The sequence below is a fragment of the Canis lupus genome, chromosome 27 (assembly GCF_011100685.1).
Source record: "Canis lupus familiaris isolate Mischka breed German Shepherd chromosome 27, alternate assembly UU_Cfam_GSD_1.0, whole genome shotgun sequence".
NCBI classification, from domain to species: Eukaryota; Metazoa; Chordata; class Mammalia; order Carnivora; family Canidae; genus Canis; species Canis lupus.
The window spans coordinates 13,343,664-13,366,350 of NC_049248.1; the positions used below are offsets into that span (position 1 = coordinate 13,343,664).

Consider the following 22,687-nt stretch of genomic DNA (forward strand, 5'->3'; position numbering starts at 1 on the left):
TACGGGGTGGGGGAGGTTCTCAGGTGGTTCTCTTACCTTTTTGTCACTCAGGCCAGAAACCTGGTCCACATACTCTTCTTGGATCATGAAGGCAGCTAAGTTGGCAGTGTAGCTGGCCAGGAAGATGACGGCAAAGAAGGCCCACACCGACACCATGATCTTGGAAGTGGTCCCCTTTGGGTTCTGCACGGGTACGGAGTTGTTAAACACCAGACCCCACAGTAACCAAATAGCTTTGCCGATGGTAAAAGACGGGCCACCTGGCTCTGCCGGGATCAAAAGACAGGGACAGAAAGGTAAGACAGAGTCACTGGTTCTATGTAAACCAACAGATACACGGAGCTGGGTGAGTTCCTGCTCAGAGCAGGAAACCCTCCTACTAAGATACAGACACTTTAAGTTGAGTTTATGCCTCTCTTCTCCTGGGACCATCAGGAAGGCAGGAGAAGGTTATTTCTTTTTTTTTTTTTAATTTAAATTCAATTAATCAACATCTAGCACATCATTTATTTCCGATGTAGAGTTCAATGATTCATCGGTTGCATTTAACAGTCGGTGCTCATCACATCACGTGCCCTCCTTCATGGCCATCACCCAGTTACCCCATCCCCCCACCCACCTCCCCTCCAGCAACCTTCAGCTTGTTTCTTTTAAGAGTCTCCTACGGTTTATCTTCCTGTCTGAGGACGATAAACCCATTCAGTTTTCCCTCCTTTCCCCTATGATCCTCTGCGCTATTTCATATATTCCACATATGAGTGAAACCATATGATAATTGTCTTTCTCTGATTGACTTATCAGAAGAGGTTTCTTTGGAAGAAAATCCAGGGGCCTGTTGGTGTGTGTGTGATCCTGCTTCAACTAGTGTTCAGGACTCAGCCAGGGCACTGGAGAAGCCCCCTTCCTGCCCCCATGCATACAAGACCCTCAAGACCACATCCAAACTGAACAGCAAAGGCAACTACCCCACTATTGTCACACTCGTGTCCTTATTATTGCCATTCCTGAAATTTATATTTCTATCTACCAGGAAAGGATTTCAACTTTAAGAAAGGTCAACAAGAATTAGAGAGAACGTTCTACCACTGTCATGGGCCTCCTGCAATTTTATTCACACTGCTGCTAGATGCCTTTGAAAGTCCCTTATCCTCATTTTTCTTTAGCTTCGAGCGCTTAGCACTAAATGTTTCAACCCCACTCCAATGCCAACACATCCTAACTGGGCTTCCTACCATGGTAGCTTCTGTGTAAAAGATATCAGGAAGGCCAGAGAAGAAATCACAGATGGCTGGCTTTGCCACACTCTCTGGAGGGCAGAAAGGCAGACTGTCTTTGACTCTCCTCCACCCAACCTTTATATGCACAGTGGCAGGTCTTCTGCTCCTAGATTTATTGTGGTCTCAATGCTTTCAAAGCTTGGTGATGGCAAAATCTTGCCTGATGTCTGGGTCTCCATGTAGCCCCTCCACTGCAGAAATGAACATCTGCCCGCACAGTTTTACAACACATTAGCACAGGTCTTATGATGCTATCTGTGATCCCGATAGCATCTGCTCTGACAACTAAATCAGTGACTACACATGTCAAGCCTAGTATCTAACTGTGCACACACATCTGTGCGTGTGGACCTTATTTCATGGAACAGATGTGTAACTGAAAAGTTGTTCATAAATCAAAGCTTTTGTACATTGCAAAATGCCCCAAGGAGACTTGGTATTTAAAGTGGTCCGAGTTGAATTCCTTCGTGAAGATAGGTGCCCCTTGGTAAAGTAAGTAACTTGTAAGCCCTTGCTTTGAATTTTGTGGCTGGATTTTTGCCTCCTTGATCTTCTTCAAAGTGAGAAGAGAGAGCATACACTCACTTCAGTTCCTCACACTGTTAACGTACGTATGTACTTGTGTGTTTCTCAGATGTTTCACTTGTTACTAACGCCACTCGGGATGGAAAGTAGGTCATGGCTTCTGGAAGACCCTTTGGCCACAGGCACAAGGTTCCCTGACTGTATCATATTGTGGAGATACTCAAATGTCTACCCCAGAATGCATGAGCCAAATAAGGAGGTAGGTCTGAACCTGGAAATACACAGGGCAGTAGTGGTTCACAGCCTGGACTGTGAAGTTAACAGAAACTCTAGGGGAGTTTTCACATAACACAGCTGCCTAGCACCCCAACCCCAAAGATTCTTATTAAATTGCTGTGGGGTGGGTGGTTATTCTAATATGCAACCAAGGTAGAAGACCACTACTTTGAAACATGCTAGTGGCCCGAGATCCAACACTGGAACGAGTCAGAATATTAGAAAATGAGGTCCAAGCACCTTTGTCTTTTAAGTGCCCTACAGATAATTCTGTGTGGCTGGGGTTAAAAAAGGCTTTCCTCTGGGAGGTACAATCTCAGAATAAAGCTCACGTTCTAGATGAGAGAAGGCTCAGGGAAAAAAGTGTAATATTTCCTAATCCTGGAATTCTCAAAGTTTTGGATTATTTACAGGGGTTCCATGTACCTCTTCAGGAATCTAGCAAATGTTTTATGAAGTCTCAAATGCCTCGAACATAGGGGCAGCCCTCCTATCTCTTGACCCACTTACCCAGAAAGCTGGACTGCCTTCAATAGTAGCTATGGGTGAGAACTACTATCTGCTGGTCATTTTATTTCAACCACACAATGTCTATGCTCCCTGGCAGACGTATCTGAGCCAGGGTCATGGGTTTTGAAGATCTTGTACCTTAGAGGTAGACTCCATTAGCCACAACTACCCCCTGTATATCCTGGGGCAGCCCCATTTTCTTTATTCTTAATATATGGGTATAGCTGCATTGTTGGTCCTTCTGTTCAGACAGACTGCTCACAGCCTAAGGTTATTAAAATAGTTTCCTCTGACATGTTTATGCTACATGAATCTATTGCCAGCTTTCCGCTCATTTACCCCGGGGTAGAACTGGGCTTGCTAGGTGAGGCTCCTGCCAGTGAGGGACATACAGATCCAGACTAACCTCTTAATTGGGGTATTTTTAATGAGTTGCCAAGCTTTTGACATGGAAGGCTGAGGGTTCATTTTCAAAAATGGATAAGTCAGGGAGTGGGCAGACACCAAAAGAGGAGTACAGAAACTCAGAACTGAGAATGAGAGAGAAAAATGCAAAAATCCAACAGTTACAGGAGGCTTACCTCTGCCATCAGCGAGGCACCTGTTGTAACCCACAGGGCTGAAGTACTCGAAGACAAAGACAGCCACGGCTGAGACGATGAGCAGCATCACGAACATCATAACCCATACGTCAGCACTGAATGGCTCTGGAGAAGGAAAAAAAAATCAGTGCTCAAAATTAAAACAGAGAAAAAAAAAAAACAGATTCTGCTTAATTTGCATATCATTTGCATAGGCAACACGTATTTTTGCAGGGGAAACAAACCACAAGTGTGTTGCACGTCTTCAGAGAGCCACAGCCCGGGTTGGGGAAGAGTGACAGGCTGTGTCTGAATGTCTCCATTCCCCTGATGGGCAGGTCAAGGTCTATTTTCTTTCAAACACATGAGAAGGAGAGCTTCTTCTTTTGAACTTTTTGAGATAGTTTCTGCTATTGCCAGGAAATGTGCAACTATAAGAAGTACTAGATACTGAGTAAATGAATCATATGGGACTGGCTCTTGGTTTATGTTGTCACCCATATGGCCACACTGCTCCATAGAGGCCTGGAAAACCTTTCACTGATGCTTCCAAACTTTGTGCACAAATTCATGCTCCATAGACTTAGTCTTATTTTGGACTTGACTTGATTCAGTAATAACTGCATCCAATGAATAATTCTTTTGCCCTCTTGCCTCACCTCTCCTCAACTTCCTAGCCTACATTTACTTTTCAACCCATTTTGATGTGGTATATTTTATGGGACATCATTAGGGTATGAGGATGGGAGTCAATGTCAAAAAAAATCCATCCATATTGACAATCAGTGTCTGTAATAGTGGGAATGTAGCAGTGACAAGGGAGCATGCCTCTGATGAAATTAACAAAACAACTACAAGCTATACCCTAACACCAAGTGAAAGAGTTGATAGGATAAGACTAGGAAAGAGAACAAGAATGTTCTACACATGCTTTCTTTAATTTCTTTAATCATTATTGCTGAATCCCTTCCACTGATCTAAATCTCTCTGGCTTAGAAGTGTCTAGAAATTGAACACTGTATTCCAAGAGCCACTTCTCTGAAGGTCTACAAAAAGGGACAATTGCTATTCTTTCCCATGATATGATGTTCCCTCAATTGTGTCTCAAAATAGTTCTGGCCTTTTTAGCTGTCACATCACACTGTAAACTCATAACTAAGTAAATTAACATACTGTTTTTTCCACTTTCCAAATCATTAATAAAGATGAAGCTGAGAAAGGGGAAAGATTGGTTGGAAATTAGAAAATATTTTCTTTACTTGAAATCCACTTTACTTTTGAATTTTTGAAGGGAATTATAAAAACCTGGTCACTTAACATTTTAAAAAGGACCTTGATAAGACACATACCAACTGTGAAATGCAAAACCTTTCAGTGGCAGCCAGAGATGTGAGGGTAGCAGGTTTAATTCAAAGCCTCTATATGGTGGAGTGAGGAAGGCCCCTCCCCCTCAGCTCTCACCAATTGCAGTCCTACCTTGATTTTACTTCTAAGATTAGGGAATAACTGAGTAAAAGCATCCTCTCTAGGCTTTCTTTTCCCCCATTGAGTCCATGGCAACTTTTTGTACATAAAATACAACAAACATTTGTGTTGGGTTTTATGATGTAGAAAGTACTTTCACCATATGTTTTGTATAATCCTGCTCTTTCATTATGGTATAACCATATCTATTTTACAGAAGTCAAGGTCCTTTCCAAGTTCATAGCCAGAAAGTGGCAGGGCCAGGTTATAATCTGAGGTATTCTGGGGCAAAGTTTGTACTTTCTCATTGCATTATATCACTTCCTAGCCTCTGTCCACCAGTGCCTGGATTAGGAGTTGCACTCTGAAATGTCCCCATGAGTACTGGAATACAGACTCTGAAGGCAGCCACATCTGGGCTTTAATCCTGGGTCTACTAGCTGTGAACTGATAGATTGTTGGAGAATTCCTTAACAGGTCTAAGATTCAGTTTCCTGAGCCATAAAATGGGTATAATAATACTATCAATGAGTATCAATGAGATAATATAACAAAAGGATATACAGTAATGTTTGGAACACCACAAAATAGGTGTTCAATAAATGTTGGCTTCTTTTACCCCTTAGAAGCAACTAACTGCTTCTCCTCCAAACACACACACACATACACACACGCACACACACACACACCCTGCCTGGCATTGCTATGTCATTCTAGGGCTATGCTGATATATCACTGGCTCTTCCAGTTCAGGAGCTGAGGTTAGTGCTATAGTGATGGGTTAGAATTAGAATGTAGTTTTGTCTGTATCTCTTAATGTTCCAATTATCCTTGCAAAGGAGAAAAGCAAATGAAATACACAAAACTGCTATGAGGATTAATGCATAGAGTGTGTGCTATCTATTAATATTTCACATAAAATTGGCAGGGCCAGAATCTGCTTCACTGTAAAAAGGTTAGCTGAGAAACGAGTAATTTATGGAAAAATTCTATGGGATCTATAACTCCACTTTATAGTACATTCATTAAAAACTTCCCTTCCCCCCTGCCCACTGGATAGAGCTTAAAGAAACATTAGTCAAGGTCTATTCCAATATCTTCATTTAAAAAAAAAGTTGATGTCCTTCAGAGAGTTTGTGACTTGTCCAAGGGCTTACAGCTTGTTTATGCCCAGGCTGGGCCGCCTGTCTCCCAGTCCAATGTCCTGTTTTTAAGGTGACATTTTATTTCTCAACCCTTTGCTCTCACAGCCCCTGAAAAAAAATATGGGGTATGAGCTCACAAAGGACCTCATCTAATTGAAATCTTGGCCTTATCTCACCAGGTCTTATATCATATCTAAGGCTTTTGACACATAAGTGATGCTGGAGAATAGAGAAGTATACAACAGCACGAGGAAGGATGGTGTAGAATGGGAGGAAGCATCGGATCAGCTGTACCTAGCAAAGCTCAGAAAAATGCATGTAAAAACAGAAAACCTTTTTTGGTAGCTTGAAGCTCAATTCTTGGAAGACAATTAAAAAGTTATTTCAATGATAGCTAGAATTAGAAATCATTAAAGCAGGAAGTAGCCCCGGAAATCAGCTGGTTGAAATGTCTTCTTCTATGGATGATGAAACGAAGTCCCAGGATGGAGCATATTTGCTCAGGGTCAAGTGATGAATAAGTGGCAGGAATGGGACTAAAGTAGGGGCCCAGCACTGTTTCTTTACAGGGTATTATTCTACCCTATTGGTTTTGGGTGTTCTTCAGTTTTCATGTTTGAGAATAATCTATTCTCAAGACCCCCAAATTAAATAAACTACTAGCAAAGCACCTCCTGGTTGAAAGAGCCTGGCCATGTGCTCCTTCACTTAACCCTCACATAAAGTACCTGTTTTTTTTTTAATTTTTATTTATTTATGATAGTCACAGAGAGAGAGAGAGAGAGAGTGAGAGAGAGAGGCAGAGACACAGGCAGAAGGAGAAGCAGGCTCCATGCACCGAGAGCCCGACGTGGGATTCGATCCCGGGTCTCCAGGATCGCGCCCTGGGCCAAAGGCGGGCGCCAAACCGCTGCGCCACCCAGGGATCCCAAGTACCTGTTTTTATGTTCAATTGCTTCACACCAGCAAGCATATCACTTACCTAAGAAGGCAGATGGTGAGACAGTCCCATTGCTGCGTGACACCATAACACTGATGCCAGTCTCTATGAAGGGCACAGAGAAGTCAACCACCTCAGATCGCTCCTCATTGATGGTGAGTGATCCCACCGCCATGTAAGCCCTCTTCATAACCACCTGGGAGAAAGGCACAATGCTTCAATTAGAGCACTCAGGAAGACAAAGGAACACTGCAAGGAAAACATGGCCTGGCAGTGGTATCCTTCGTATAGTGGGAACAGGAAAGTCCATTTGCTGTCTTGCATTTTCTAAAATTTATAAATGAGCATTTTTTATATATTTGCATGAAACAAAATAAATGAAAAATGGAAATGGCCCTTACTTTCTGACACTTACCTCTCCAATCATACCATTCCAAGTTCCATTGATTTTCTTCCCATGCTTGCCATTGGTAACCAGGTAGAGATCATAGGTGAACTTCACAGATTTAGAAATTTTCTTAAGGATGTCAATACAGAACCCCTTGCAGCACTTTTTGATGTAACCTGGCTCTTCATCTGTTTTATTCCTAACCAGTTGAAGAAACAAGAAAACAAAACAAGGCTTTGTACAAGAGAGCAGATATTACCCTTACCATTAAAACTCCAACCCAAAAGCAGGTCCTCCCTTCACCGCTCAGCACCTGAGTGAGGAAATAAATCAGACCACGGAACTGTAATTCTTTCATTAACTCATCAGATTGAACCATGTTTTCTCCCAATTTTTAGTGCTCCTTTGAAGTATAACATACATCAGGAAGATGTGCATACCCTGAGGGTTCAGTTGGATAAATCTGCCCACACTGAACCCACCCATTTAACCAGCACCAAATTGAGATACAGAAAAATTACCCTTTTATTTTCTCTTCCAGGCATTTCCCACCCTCACCAAAGAGAATCATCATCCTGACTTCTAATAGTTTAGCTTAGTTTTACCAATTTCCAAAATTGTTTCTAAATCTCAAAATTACAGGGCATGATGACTCAAGAAAACATAGTTCAACATCAAGGCAAATTTGAATCTCCATAAATTTGAAGTCCTGGTTGTTGAGACCAGGCAAGGCCAAAAATATGTGAACACAGTTAGAAGTAATTCCCCTGGGTCATGACCTGGACAGAACCACAGAACTGCTAGTCATTCCGTTGCTCAGTAGTAAATGAAAATTGAACACGGTACCAAATTCATTCTATGCCTCAGATAGGTGCTGACAGCCGTACTAAATCTGACTATCCCATGCCACCCAGAGCACTGGGGAAGGGGCCATACTCAGAGACTATGCGTTTTTGGCAGGGGACTGTGTTCCTCATGCAGGTTCCACTCAGAGGGTCCACACTCTCCACAATGACAAAGGGGGCCTCCTCCAGGGTTACAATGCTCAGATGGTCATCCTCCTGTTCTTCTGTCTCAGGACACATTCGGGGCCACACGTAGTACTTCATCTGCAAGGATTTGTCTTTCCACTTCCCCACCTGCATGGGGGTAAACAAAAGACTCAGAAACCACTGGCAATAGATCCTAGCAGCTTCTCCTAGCATCACCCAGGAAGCTATTAAACAAAGGTCAATGGACACAGGCATTGTACACAATAGAGAGGAAATGCTTTTTAACCCATATGCTCAGAATAAGACTACCATGTCCATACCTAAGAAAGGTAATATATTCATTTACTCACTCACTTACCATATGTGAAAAAGAGGATCTACTATATGCTGGGCACCCTGCAAAACCTTGTGGCTCAAAGAAGCATCGTTCTGCCCTTCATCAAACTTACACTGAGTGAGGAAGTCCGAAATGTAAACAAACGTTTACAGTGATAGATGGTAAGTGCTAACACTAAAGCCTATACCAAGTGCTGGGAGGATGACAACGTCTCCTGCCTTGTGTGGCTGGCAGTTTTTTCTACTTAACTGTAACAAGGAGCATGATAGTGAAAGCAGCAAATAGCTCTGGAAAGGTCAACAGAATGACTGGAGCAAATGAGCCAGAAGGATGTGTTTTGGCTTGTAGCAGAAGTCCAGTGGGAAGTCATGTGGAGAACTGAGTAGATCTGAATTGGAATAAAATGATAAGTCAGGATTAAAGAATACTGACATAGCTTAGCTGGGGAAGGAAGCATGGTTGGGCTGGTCGTGAATGCCACAAGTCAATGCAGGTATGCACCTGCTGGGTTGGGTGGGAGCCCTGGGATGGACCATATAGGTCTTTCTGTGTGCACAGGCTGTGTCCCCATCTTCAGGGAGCACCACTCAAATATACTCCAATGTGAGAAGTGGATGCCCCCTGGAATCATTCACATGGTGGCCCTGCTGCCAATCATTGGGAGAAATGTGTGGGTCCCATTATCTTTTAGAAGAGCCATTCATTCCTGTTTTTATAATAGAATCTGTAGGACTTCGTTGGTGGGTTCTTGTTCTCACTCTGCCCTTGAGTTTACTGAAGAGGGAACACCTTTTCATTTTCTATAACCAAAGATCTTCAATTACCACAGGAATTATGGATTGTAAGCTCCTGCGTTTTCCCAATCTATAATTTCCTCCATGGAGCAATGCAAATTAGCAGCATAAGTGAGGCACCAGGACTACAAAACTACTTAATTATGAACTACATAAATCAGTAAGGAGCAACAAATGGGCAGTACTTCATAAATTTTCAAGCAAATAGGCTTAGATTTCCGTATTCACACAAAAGCAAAATGCCTTCCTTTGTGTCTGCTTTTGTCTATGGTGGGGTTTCTACCTAGAAACTCCCTAGGTGTGGTTTTTATCTCCCTCCCACCTGCCTAGTAGGTGCTATTTCCATGCCTGTATTAGGTCTGTACAGCTACTGCCCTTGTTTTATTGGATCACTATAACATGGTCAGCAGCTTGGTGTCCAGGACCAACTTGTTGAGCATTAACCTTGGTGCCAGGGTTTGCCAAGTGTGCAAACCATGTTTGACTTCTGATTCAGAATTATGCACTGAACCAAATGTCTGCTTTCCTTTTTGTGTATTGTCTTCTCCGTACCAAAGGTCCTATATTTGTGCAAGTCTGGTTTTCTTCATATTGCTAAGAGTACTTATTTGTCAAGCAGAAATATCCAAATGGCTTCCCAGCCATATGGGGATATTTATGTCTTCAGCTAGTGGTGAGAGAGGAGGTAGGACTTGGGAGAGGGGAGCCCTGGGGGCCCATGATGTTGAGTTACCTCCAACTTGCCCTATTTATCCCAGTGGCCAAACTGATAGCATTTTCTGCATGTTCCACGATGGGGAAAAGTTGGGAACCCCTAATATACCTATTTTCATTTATTTTTTTCTGCCCTTATCATCTTCTCTCACTAGTCCCTTTGAGGTTTTTTCTTTTAAATCTAAATGTATTCTCTTCTATCTTTTCTGCTATTAGCCTAGTCCAGTAGTACAGCAGCCCATTCTGCAATTACTGTAGGCAACTTCAAACTTCACACAGGGTACCCACCCCCCAGAGTGCACTGTGGACACTGCTGCCAGATGGCTCTTCCTAAAACATTATTTGGTTATATAATCCCTGTTCAAGAATTCCAACAGCCTTTCATTGCCCTCAGGATGTGTTCAAATTTCTCACCTGGATGGTCAAGGTGTGCGCATTCAGCTTAATTTACCTTGACAGAGTTGACTTCACTATTTTGAAATATTAATCCTTTGTTCGTATTGGAAAAGGAAGTTACTGATACTGAGAACTACTATAGGTTAATCAGGAACAGGTTTCAACAAGCAAGCAGCATTTTCTTTTCTAATAGACTTATAATAGACTTACTGTATCTGTAAAACAAAAATGCTGCAGACATAGCATTTTGGCAAGGTTTTTCATGAACCCTTGTGAACCATATGAAATATAATATAGATTATTGTATACTTTGACAGATTTGAAAGGAGTGTAAAATATTTATCCAAAAAAGAAAAAAAAAGATTGTTTAATGAATCAATCCCAACATGGAAAGAGGTCTTTAGGGACACGTCAGGACACTCTGTTCTTACAAGTGGCCTGTGTAGTGTTTCATAAAACCAAACAGAAGGAATGCTTACAAAATTGCAGATAACACAAGCTAAATGGGATAGAAGATACACTGCATTGCAGAATCAAGGTTGGAAGTGATATGAGTTAATTGGAATGGACTAAACCAAGTGGGATGAGATTTAATAGTATTTATACATAAAATCTAGCATTTATATTTTTTCAAAAAGCAAATGCACAGCATTTAAAAGGAGATATTTCAACTAACAGCAGTTTATAAAAGCTACTGCAATAACAAATGTTATATTTATGGATTTACAATATCTAGTACATGGGGTAAGGGAAGGGCACAGATGATCCCACTCTGCTCTGTGTTCATCATACCACAGCTGGAAAATTAGGTTTTGATCCTATAATCCTATGATCAAATGATTTTTATTTACTAGATCATTCTCATTTATCCAACAATAACCTGCATATGGAGTCCCCACTAGCACACCTTTTCCCAACTTCCCAACAACCTAGCAGGTTCATTCCTTGCTTCACTTCAGATCAATTCAACCAATAGCAGCTGTATGCCTATTCTGTGCCAGGCTCTGGGCTCTGTGTTACAGATAACAACACCAGGTAGCATTTAGCAAGGGCCTAGTATATGGTAGGCACTGAACATTCTAATCATCTCATTAATCATCACAGCAAGCTTGTGAGATAGGGACTATTATTTAGTGTCTCATTTTAAAGATGAGAACACAGAGGGGTTTGATGACTTACACCGTCATGGTGAGAGAGTGCAATGTTAGGGTTCGAAACTGAACTGTTTGGCTCCCAAGCTTGGGCTGTCTCCCCTACATTGCACTGCTGCTCTGACAATGAAGGAGTAAACATGATCCCTGTCCTCTGAGGACAGTCTTATGGGGAAAGATACTATCTGTTGATAATAATATCAAATTAGGCTTTGGTAATTACCTAATAAAAGGTATAAAGCATTCTGGGATTCAGAATAGAAGTGATTATTTCTGAAGGGGTAGGGGGAAAGCTTGATGAAGACTCTTATCTTTGATCCAGGTCTTGAAATGTCATAGTGCATTAGGCAAAGAGTACTTTATTCACTGAGTCAAGAGCAAGAGCAAAGGATCAAAGTCCTACAGTTGCTCAAAAGAAAGATCAAGGATAGTCCTTCATGGTTGAAAGGTATGATGTGTGGGGAGAAATGGTCTAGTTCAGTTATCCTCTTCCTTAAAGACTTATTCATTCTAGCTGCACAATCTGCATTTTCTAGAGAACCAACTGGATAGCACTCATCTCTTCCCACCTCCTTGTTCAATGGCATTATTATGCTTGTAGCTTGAAATTAGTTGGGGGCACCCATGAAATTGGCAAACACTATAATTCAGGGCTTCCTCTGCTCATCCTTATCTCCCATTTATTAAATATTTTCCAGTTCACAAATGGCCCACAGGAACCAAATAATTCATTATTTCATGCTATTCACTACCTTATTTAGTGACTTTAACTGTTTAGGTGTCTTGTCTCCTACCCTAAATTCTGAATGTAACTCTAAGTATTTTTGTGACCATAGACAAATGCTTAAAAACTCTGAGTCTCAGTTCCCAAACTAGTAGAGTAAGGAAATGATTTCTACGATGGCTTGCATAAAATCTCATGATCCTAGGATCTTTTTAGGACAGAGGCTCTCTACCACACTTCCATCTGATTAGAACCCAGGGGAAAAGTGTTCTACATGGTTATTTCCTAAAGGGAGGGAAGTATCTGATTCATTTACACAAAAAGATTAGCTTGTCTTAAAGTAATGATTCTTTTTTATTGTTTCTTCAAGGATGACTATAGTGAAGAAGGAAAGTTAAATTCTTGAGGACTGAAAGGAGAAACAGTTTTAGGAGAAAAAAAAAGCCCTCTGCGATAAATAACAGATTCACAATGCCAATACACAGTGCCCGTGTTAAAGAACATGTTTAATTACCTCAAATGAGCTACCTCAGGGCAAGGAGCAAGCAGTTAGAAACAACTGAACAGCTAAGTATGATAGGAACTTTTTATGTAGAAAAATGAAGTCTGTTTCAACAACTCATTTAAGGGGGAGGAAGTATAGTGAAAATATTACAGATGAGAGAGTTTGTTCAGAGTGACGAGGAACGGCAAAAAGACAAAGAGAAGCCTGAGACCCTAACAGGGAAACATCTGGATGCTTTCCTAGAACATCCAAACTGGTACAAGTCTGTAATACCGGAAATGCAGAGAGTAGTAGGAAATGAAGTTAATGGGAGATATTTCGGAGAAAGTACAGTGAGAAAAATTGAATGAAGAATTTATAGCTGAGATTAAAATATAATCAGAAAAAGAAAAACCTGGAGGAAATAATGAAGAAAATGTCTATAAAGTGCTCTGAATTCCTCAGAGATAAGCACTAAACAAACATCATTACCACACACACGTTTAATGACAACATCTGTCTATAAAAAATGCAGTTCTTTGCCATACTAACATTTACAAAGAGCTCTTGAGGACTGAAATCATCTTTCTCAAGAGGAAAAAAGAAAAAAAAAATCCCTGATTAGGTTTCTCAGAAAAGCATGGAGTCATTTTGAGGGGTTCCGGTTTGGTACTCTGGGTACAAGCTGAACCCCTGTTCAGCTGGGAATCTCTTCTTACAAGAAGTCTACCTCATGAACCTGCAGCATTTTATCCCATAAGCCTTTGCTCATGAAAATACTAGAGAACCAATATGTGGTGATTTTAGGCATCAAAGTCTTCCTCTGCTAGCTAACAGATCTCCTCCATGACCACTCACAAAACTGTCACCAATTAGCACCCCGAGAAGGCCACGCATAAAAAAGAAGACCACAGGGACCACGTTTCTGCTGGAAGCCCCTGACTTTGTCTCTTTGGTGAATGTGTCATCGCAGAGAAGGGAGAGGGCCTGGGCAGGGCACAGCTGCTGTGAATGTTGCTGCGGTCTTTGCACAGATACCAAAGGACACCAGTCTCCCTGGGCTGCCTCTCTCATCTGCATGGATGGAAAGCCATTTCTGAAGATCCTGGAACAAAAGCACTTATTAGAGCCTCTTTAGGTGTCAAAGGTTATTTTTCAAAACTCAAAGTGTTTTTGTTTCTTGTTGGAGATGGCATCTGGCTCTAACACTAAATATTTGCTGCTTATTTTTACACAGTCCACTGACTCTAAAAATGCAAAATGTAAAACTACCTGTGATCTCCCTGAACAAGCTAAAAGAGGAGGCAGGGTGTCTGTAAGGTAGTCCAAACGTGCATCCTGTTCCTCCCCAAAGCATGTCACATTAGGTAGCTGCCCCTAGACATGTGTCCTGTGTCTGTGCTGTTCCAGGGCAGGCCTGAGAGTCCTAGCACAGCAAAAATCTGAGGATAGGAAGGCACTCCCATTTCTTTTCCCCTAAAGCCACCCATCTTACCTCTGAGGACTTTTAAAGGTTTAGTGTCTGAGTATTACATTTTGTTCAATCTTTATTTTTCCATGTCTGCCCCCCTTCCCCATCATTGGTAACCAAGTGGACATTATGGTGTATGGCCATCCATTCTCTGTATTCATACAAAATACATATACATATATATGAAAAATGGGATAAGTGTGCTCAGGCTTGTGTGTGTTTTCCAAAATCGTATCATAATATATACCTGTCTCTGCAACTTGCTTTTTTCACTTCATTATACATCATGGGCTTTCCCAGTTAGATCTAACTCCTTTTAACAGCTGCAAGGTAGTCCATAATAATGGGCATGACTCAATGTATTTAGGATATTTACTTAAACATTTTTTGACCAAAATAATTAATACATATCTTGGTATTTCCAAAGCATTAATTTCCAGGAATGAATAAGCAAAATGAAGGGATATTTATGTTTTTAAATGTCCTCAATGTTGCTGGAATACTTTCCCAAAGGTGTTTAGTGATGGAACTTCCTATCTGCAAAGCACAAGAGTGCTCCTTGCACACGTTCTCATCAGCACTGTTTCTTTTTTTTTATCACCATTAACATCTGCCCATCTAAGGAATGAAAAATGGTATCTAATTGCTTAAATTTTCATCTCCTTGGCTTGCAATGAGAGCACCTCTGCACATCTGGTAGCATTTAAGATTTTTCTTTTACCCTCTATCTGATCCTTCACCCATTTTCCATCGAGGTGTTTGTCTTTCTTATCTATTTGTAGGGAGCTCTTGGTGTAGTAGGAGAGTAATCCCTTATCTGTCAGATATGCTTGAAATATTGTTCTCCCTCTGAGATTTGTCTTCTGTTTTTGCTATATTTTTTCATGCACATAATTTTACCTTTACTTTTCTTCCATAGTATGTCTCTTTACATAGAACATTTGGTTTTCCCACTTGAGTTTAAAGAAAAAAGATCTATATGTGGAATATAAGAAATTGTGAAAGGGACTAGGAGAGAAAGGAGGGAAACTGAGTAGGGAAAAAAATAGAGAGGAAGACAAACCATGAGAGACTCCCAACTCTGGGAAACAAAGGGTTGTATAAGGGGAGAAGGGTGGGGGAATGGGGTAACTGGGCTACAAGCACTAAGGAGGGCACTTGATGGGATGAGCACTTGGTGTTATACTACATGTTAGTGAATTGAATTTAAATAAAATATAAAAAAAAGAAAAGAAAAAAACGATCTACCCCACTCTCAAAGCGTTCCTTGCTCTTCCTTTTGCACAGAGCTTGTCCTATACAGTGTGACAGACATATAGCCTTGCCCTCTGCATTGCTTAGCCTTTCCCTCTGTTGGCCCTCCCAAGCCTCTCAAATGCTCTGCATCCTTCTCAGTCCTTCTCAGGCCTCATCACTTCCAAGAAGCTGTCCCTGGTCATCCCTGCTCAAAGAAAAAGCTCTAGTTGCTTCTCTAGAATAATTTTGTGGGCCAACCACTCCCTTTTGCTGTTATATTAAAATGCTAGCTATAGTCTAATATATAAATCCCTGTCTCTGAAATAGGTCTTTAAGTGCTCTAGGGCAGAGACTGTGTTACTTTACTTCTTTTTGTCCCTGTCCTGGCTTGAACAAGCGTGTTCTTCATAAATCACTGAGTGATGTCACCAGAGGCAAAATACATGGTACCCTCCAAAGGCTCCACTAGGTGTAGTTCTGGTGTTCTTCTACAAAAAAAGGCCTTAGGAGGTAAAGGCTGATGCATGTACTGCTTCTCTGCATTCTGGGTCTCTCCAGCATCCTGATTATAAAGTTGCCCTGAACGGACTCAGTTCCACAAGCACTGCTGTAAGTATAATGGCGAAATCTGCTGCACTGAGTACCTAACAAGGCCACTGGCACAGCTTGACGCTCCTTCTCCTAATCATTTGCATACTCAGTGATGTCTAGGTTTAGGAATCCAGCATTTGAAAAATGCATTAGAAAGTAATTTCCATATTCAAATTTGACCCATGACTGCCTGGGCCTATTATTGCCTTGGCACTCAGGAAGCTGGGGACTGGCAGCTCGGGACACACGGGCCAAAGGGAGGTCCATCCGGCCACTCCTGCCTGGCACTTGCGTGAGTCTCCTGAAACTGAGACATCTGTTGTCCTCACAGGCCTCTGCTGCTATCCCTGTCTGACACCTGCCTCTCCAAGAGAGCCGGGGGGCTCCCTGGGGACCGTGCATACCCACCGCGCCTGCCAGCCATCGCCCTCTGAGTGATCCTTGTTCTCCGCTTGCTCTTGCCTCTGTCTCTCCTGCTCTGGAGAGTGGAGGAATGGGAACATGGCGAGCTAGAGTAGGAGCCGGTGCCAGGAATGGAAGCTGCTGATTCCCTGGGCACCAGAAAACAGTTGTGGCCATTGCAGACAACCCCACAAGCAGATGTGATGAGAAAACTGGCCTAGTGAGAGAGAAAGGAGAATGAAGCCAGTGACAATACTGGAGTAATTGTAGCTATTCTGGGCTGGACCCTGTGCCAGGCACTTCACATGGAGTCAAGGCATTCCCTGGTCACTAATTCCCCAAAAGGGGATGTGGTTATACCCGTAATACAGATAAAACACAGACTCACTGAGTGTCCAGGGTTGTACCTCAGATCTCTTTGACTTTAGAAGTCCATGTTTCTTTTACTATGCCATGTTGGCAAGAGACTACTTCTGACCTCTTCATTCCTCACCTTCTTGTGATCTGAGAGGGAAGAGTCTGCTTCAGCCCCATAGCCTCCCACTCTCACCTCAGCCTCCCAGAAACCATGAGCGACGGATGTGTCTAATGGCTTTGTGGTAAGTGGCAACTGAAGTCCATGGGTGGGCCTGATAGGCAGGATGGTAGCAGGTGGCAGTAGGAGGCATGACGCAGACAAGCTCTGTGACCTCTGTGAGTTACTTCATCTCTCTGTGCTGGTACATTTCAGCTTTGTGCACAAAGTATTTGCTATTTACTCTTCCTTCTCCCCCTCCTCATTATCATTATTACCCCTACTATCGAAACATGGGTACGACTCTTTAACATGACTAACTTCCTCCCAGAAACAAAGGGGGTTTTTTGCTTGCAAGTGGCAAGGGGGAAACACTGAGCAAACTCCACAACTTCTCAAACTTAACTTCAATTCATTAAGTCGGGGGAAACTCCATGCAATTCTTTTGGTTTTGTGCACTGTTTTCATACAAATAAAAATAGAAAACACAGGGATTAAAAATGCTATGACCCTTCTAGATTTACCAAAGGCCTTGAACCCAAAGAGTTCCAATGAGCCAGGTGTTGCCTCTTCATAAACCCTGCCATGGGATGAGATGAATATTTTAGAAAGGGCATTAATTATTTTAGGTCAGAGAATTTGGTTAACAGTTTGCCACACAGGCTCAAATGGACTGAACTGTTCAGCATATTGTCCTGAAGTGTCTGAAAGGCTTGGAAATCTCCCAAGCCTCTGTTTCATTGGACATGAACCCCAGACCCCTATTTGGGGACTCAGGAGGGCTCAATCACTGAGAGCTGAGTTCCACCATCTCCTCTAATCTACCTTTCCCCCAAAAGAGGCCCCTTCTCTGAAACTCCAAAATTGAGCCTTGCACCACCCTCTAGGACATGTGGAAGCCAGTCAAGGATACACATGTCAAATTTAAATGACACCGGGCAGCCTGGGTGGCTCAACGGTTTAGCGCTGCCTTCAGCCCAGGGCCTGATCCTGGGGATCCAGGATCGAGTCCCACGTCGGGCTCCTTGCATGGAGCCTGCTTCTCCCTCTGCCTGTGTCTCTGCCTCTGTGTGTGTGTGTCTCTCATAAATAAATAAATAAAACCTTTAAAAAATTTTAAACACCAGGGCTAGTCCCACTTTCCCTGAATCAACTTCCTCCTATATCACGCAGCTCTAGATTTGTGTGCAATATGCCCAGAACATGGGCTTGCTTCAGAACACAGCTCAGCAGGGATGCTGACTCCTGGGTGTGGGTGGACTCTAGGGGTGCTGCTATGATCTGTCTTTGGGGCCCAAGCCACAGGCCTCAGTCATGGACACAGCTCATCAGGTTAGCTTTTTACTACTCTCCACCTTTTTCCTCAAATGAGAAGCTGTGAGGTGCACAGTATCTGACCATTCCGAATGTGACTTCCTGAATTTGAGCACTGGCTTCACAAGTATTTGTATACATATGTAATATATGTAATGTGTGCATGCATGAAGTCTATATGTATTAATTCATTCACTCCACTACTTCATTCTACTTTGTCATATCAGTTAAATGCATAGGCTTTGAAGTCAGAAAGGCCTAATTCGAGTCCTGGCTTTACTTGTGTGTGACTCTGGACAAGTTTCCCAACCTTTTAAACTCTGTGCTGTGGATGCCTGCTGTTTTGTCTACCAACCTGCCATCTTTTGCCAGACACTTTTTAAAAAAGATTTTATTTATTTATTCATGAGAGACACAGAGAAGGAGGCAGAGACATAGACAGAAGGAGAAGGAGGCTCCCTGTGAGGGAACCTGGGATCACAATCTGAGCCAAAGGCAGACGCTCAACCACTGAGCCACCTGGGTGCCCCCCGTTGGACACTTCTAGCTCACTCTTTCCCCAAACCTCTTTTCTTAGTCTTCAGTGTCTCCTTCTTTTGTGAATTGTTCTTCCTCAAGTTCAACTGCATGGTCCTATGGTAGCTGCCATGTTATTGTACTTCGTAGCCTACCCCTGACCTAAGGGGCAGAACATCTGACTGCTGGGTGAAATCCAGATTTTTAACCTTAGGACCAAAAAGAGGGCCAAGTCAGTCTCACCCCAGTAGCATATGCTAGAATATGCAAAATTCAGAAGTGGTGGGTAGTCAAGTTTGGTACCCTATGAAGAAAATTGGCCCATGGAGAGAGAAAAGAATGAAGCCAATGGTCCAAGAAAAGTACATACAATTGAGAGTGGTTAAGATATCTGAGAGCACTGGAGTCCTGGCTTGTAGCTATTCAGGAGATCCAGCCACAGTTCTGTTGTGGGTTCTGATGAGACAGTCTTATATCCTGATAAGAAATTTGCCTTTTGCTTAAGCTAGTTCACGTTGGGTGTCTAGTCTTTATAATCAAAACAAGTCCTCATCACATACTATTTATCTCACCTATAAAAGGCAATGGATAATAGCTATCTTTGTGGGGTTTTGATAAAAATCAAATCAAATAATGAACATAAAATGTTTTGTGGAATGCCTGGAACACGGTGAGCCCCAAGTAAATGACAGAAGTTATGGTAGTATTGGTGGTATTTCTCATAAGCTTTTTTTTGAACATCTCATGATCCAAGAAGTAGGTTGGCTCACCAGTGACGGGCAGATTCCACTGCCATTCCTAAGCAAGTGCTTCCCTGCCTGGGGCCAAGTGAAGGAGAGGCAGGAAACCTGCATTCAAGCTCAGAGTTTGGATTTGGGCAGGGCCAACCAGCTACAGTTTCTGTTACCAGGTCTGACAGTGGCTTGTAACTGCATCCTACCCTGGGGAGGCCTCAAGAGGGTTACCTGGATGGTCACAGGGTCTACAGTTTCAGCAATCACACTCAGCAGTTCATTTGGCATCTCCTCCCCAACTGGTCTACATGCCAAACTTTGAGGCCAGGTCCAGTCATTTTCATGTCTTTATTCTTTTTTATTCTCCACGTGCCTCTTCTATAAATCCCTTTCCTGGATTAGGAGCTCATTCGCAGAAGGTTCCTGTAAGATCCCTGTGTAAGGGTTCCCCATGCTAAGTTCACATCTTAAAGTAAGATGTAAGATATGAACCCAGGCAATGTGAGGTCAGAACCTTTGCTTTTCCCCACTAACCTCTATATTGCTTCAAGCGTTAGACAAGATGCATAAGAACAGTATCAGGCATGTAGTAATAATGATGCTCAGCAAATGGTACTGACTCAGAACAGCCCACCCATCCTGCTCTCCTTAGGCAGCCCTGCATGCCTCGGGCCTGCTGCAGCATTACAGGCACTAGGAATGTAGAGCAGCTGGAGGATAAAATCCACAAAATGGAAGTGGTGTCGTCATCCAGAGGGCTCTGAGTTTGCATGGGAGACCCCTAGGAGCCAGAGATGATCATACTGCTCTTCAAACACTGCTTTACTGGGCTACTCCCAGCTCCTTCTGCCCTTTGCCTCCTGGTAAGTTTCATCATATCCTCTCCTCCTCTGAGTTCCAAATGTATTCAAGATGTTTAAAGAAGAGGTTACCTGAAAATACACAGGAATCTACCATAGATCTTAGACATGCAGGGCTACCACCCCCTCTGAAGTGTATCTCAGAGATGCTAAGAAAACTGATGCAAATAGTTGTCCATTCAGTAAAGTAAACCAAACAAGCAAAATCCGGTTCTCATGCAAAATATCCAGAGCTAGAAAAGGTGGCCAGAACTGGAGCAGGACCTCATTCAGGGGAGATTGTGGAAAGCTGTTTTTAGTGCAGCAGGGTGTTCATGTACAAGGGACCAAAAAGAAAGTAACAGGAGGGACTGTGGAAAAGAAACATATTGTGTAGTTATAATGACAATGTTTTCCAGACCACAAATCTGAATGTAAACTCCAATAATTATGAATGTGTTTGCAGGGACAATGAAGCAGCAGAGTTGAAAGTGTGATCATCCAGGAAATCCAAGGCATAAGGTTGTGAATATATATGAAAAGAAACAAGGCATGAACACTGAAAAGACACATTAAAATCACCAAGGCGATGAAGGAGCACAAATAGAAGAGGTCAAAGCCATTGAAAAAATACATTATAATTTTAAAAGACCAGACCAGAGAAGAGAAAAAAACATGAAAGTCACGAAAGATACGTTTCTAAAAAGATACCTTGTAGAATTCATAGAACTTCCTTCTTCAATAAGGCCATGGACAAGAGGACTAAATCCCTAGTAATGCCACTCATTCTACAATTGTCCCCGCTCCACCACCCTTTCCTTAGGCAGAACTGTCCAACTCTGTCGACAAACATATCTGTTAAATGTGTACAAGATAGTCTTTCTGGAATCTTCTGGACTATGCTAATCCAAAGTCATTCCTTTCCCTCCCGAAATTCCTTCCCCCAGGTTTGGAGGCTAGAAATGGCAGGTAGGAATCTCCCATTGGCTTCCATTCTCACTCTATCTCTTATCTGGAATTCCTACCTTACTCCTGACTGGTTTCCCCATCTCCAGTCTTATCTCCTCCAGGGCATCCTCTACCTGGCCCCCAGCATGATCTGTCTAACATTCAGATCTGACTCCACACTTAACCTTTTTCAAAGCTTGTCAGTGCCTCCTCCTTCACCTACAGAATGATAACCACCCTCCTTGGATGAATATGTAGTTATTCTCCATCTCTTCCCTCTTCCCCCCCCCCCCTTCCTTTGTCTCTTCTTTCTGGCCTTTCTGTTTTCTTTTTTAACTTCTCTCTTCAGGGTTCCTAGCCTTTACCTTTAACTGATAATATCACACTATGCTATTTCTTATCAGAATGCCTTTACCTTACTGGGATTCTCTATTTTAAATCTCTTCTCCTCTGGATGACACCACTCAACCTTTAGGATTCAGCTCAAGTAGTATGTACTCCAAGAAGACTTTCCTCATCACAGCCCCAGGCGGGATTGAGGGGTTAGGTAGACCTCTTTTGTTCTCTCCAAATACCTTGTGCATATCTCAGTCACTGAACTTGCTAAACATATATATTGAGTTGCCTATGTGTCTTGTCTCCTCTAGTGGACTATAATTTTCTCAAAGGCAAGGAATGAATATTATTATTATTATTATTATTATTATTATTATTATATCTGCAATGCCTAGCATGAGGAACAGTACTGCAGTGGGTACTCAGTAAATGTTAGTTGGACAAATGAGCGAGTGGGATTTTAAAAGGAGAACCTGCTCTTGGCAGCTAATAATACATGATGGCGATTCTGCTTAAAATACTAACTAATATTTATTGAGCCTTCACTATGTGTCAGGGGCCATGCTAAGCATGGCACATGCATTATTTAATTCTCAGAATAGTCTTATAAGGCAGATATTATTTTTATATCCATTCACAGTAGGTCATTATATTAGTGGTACCCAATGAATCATATATCCCAATATCCATACTTGTGTAGTCATCTCTCTCATTGACTCTAGATTTGGCCTTGTGACTTGCTTTGACCAGTAGGATAGCAAAAAATGTAATACATATAGAGATTTGATGAGTGACAGTGCAATGGGCCTTGCCTTCTTGGAATGTTCCTGACAACTCTGAAGAAACATGAGCCGGCCTCCTTGAGGTTGGGCAAACTTGCAGAATGGGGAACAGATGATGGCCAGTATCAACAGTTTAGGCATGTGAGTGAGGCTGTTTTGGATTATCTAGGTTACCCCAGCAGATGAGTAGCCCCATGTCAGATGAACCCAAGAACCACCCAGCTCATCCCCAACTCAAACTGCTGCATCAAAGAATGTTGAGTAATACAATGGTATTACTTTGTATTGTAGTTGTTTCAAGCCACT

General features: G+C 42.3%; 1 protein-coding gene across 1 annotated transcript in view; it reads right to left on the bottom strand.

The window, feature by feature from the left end:
* Positions 1 to 22,687, bottom strand: part of GRIN2B (glutamate ionotropic receptor NMDA type subunit 2B) — a 278,452-nt gene that overhangs the window by 40,887 nt on the left and 214,878 nt on the right. The window contains 5 exon segments of the mRNA NM_001008719.1: positions 37 to 266; positions 3,170 to 3,295; positions 6,761 to 6,914; positions 7,134 to 7,305; positions 8,043 to 8,245. Of these exon segments, the coding sequence (NP_001008719.1) occupies positions 37 to 266; positions 3,170 to 3,295; positions 6,761 to 6,914; positions 7,134 to 7,305; positions 8,043 to 8,245 (885 nt within the window).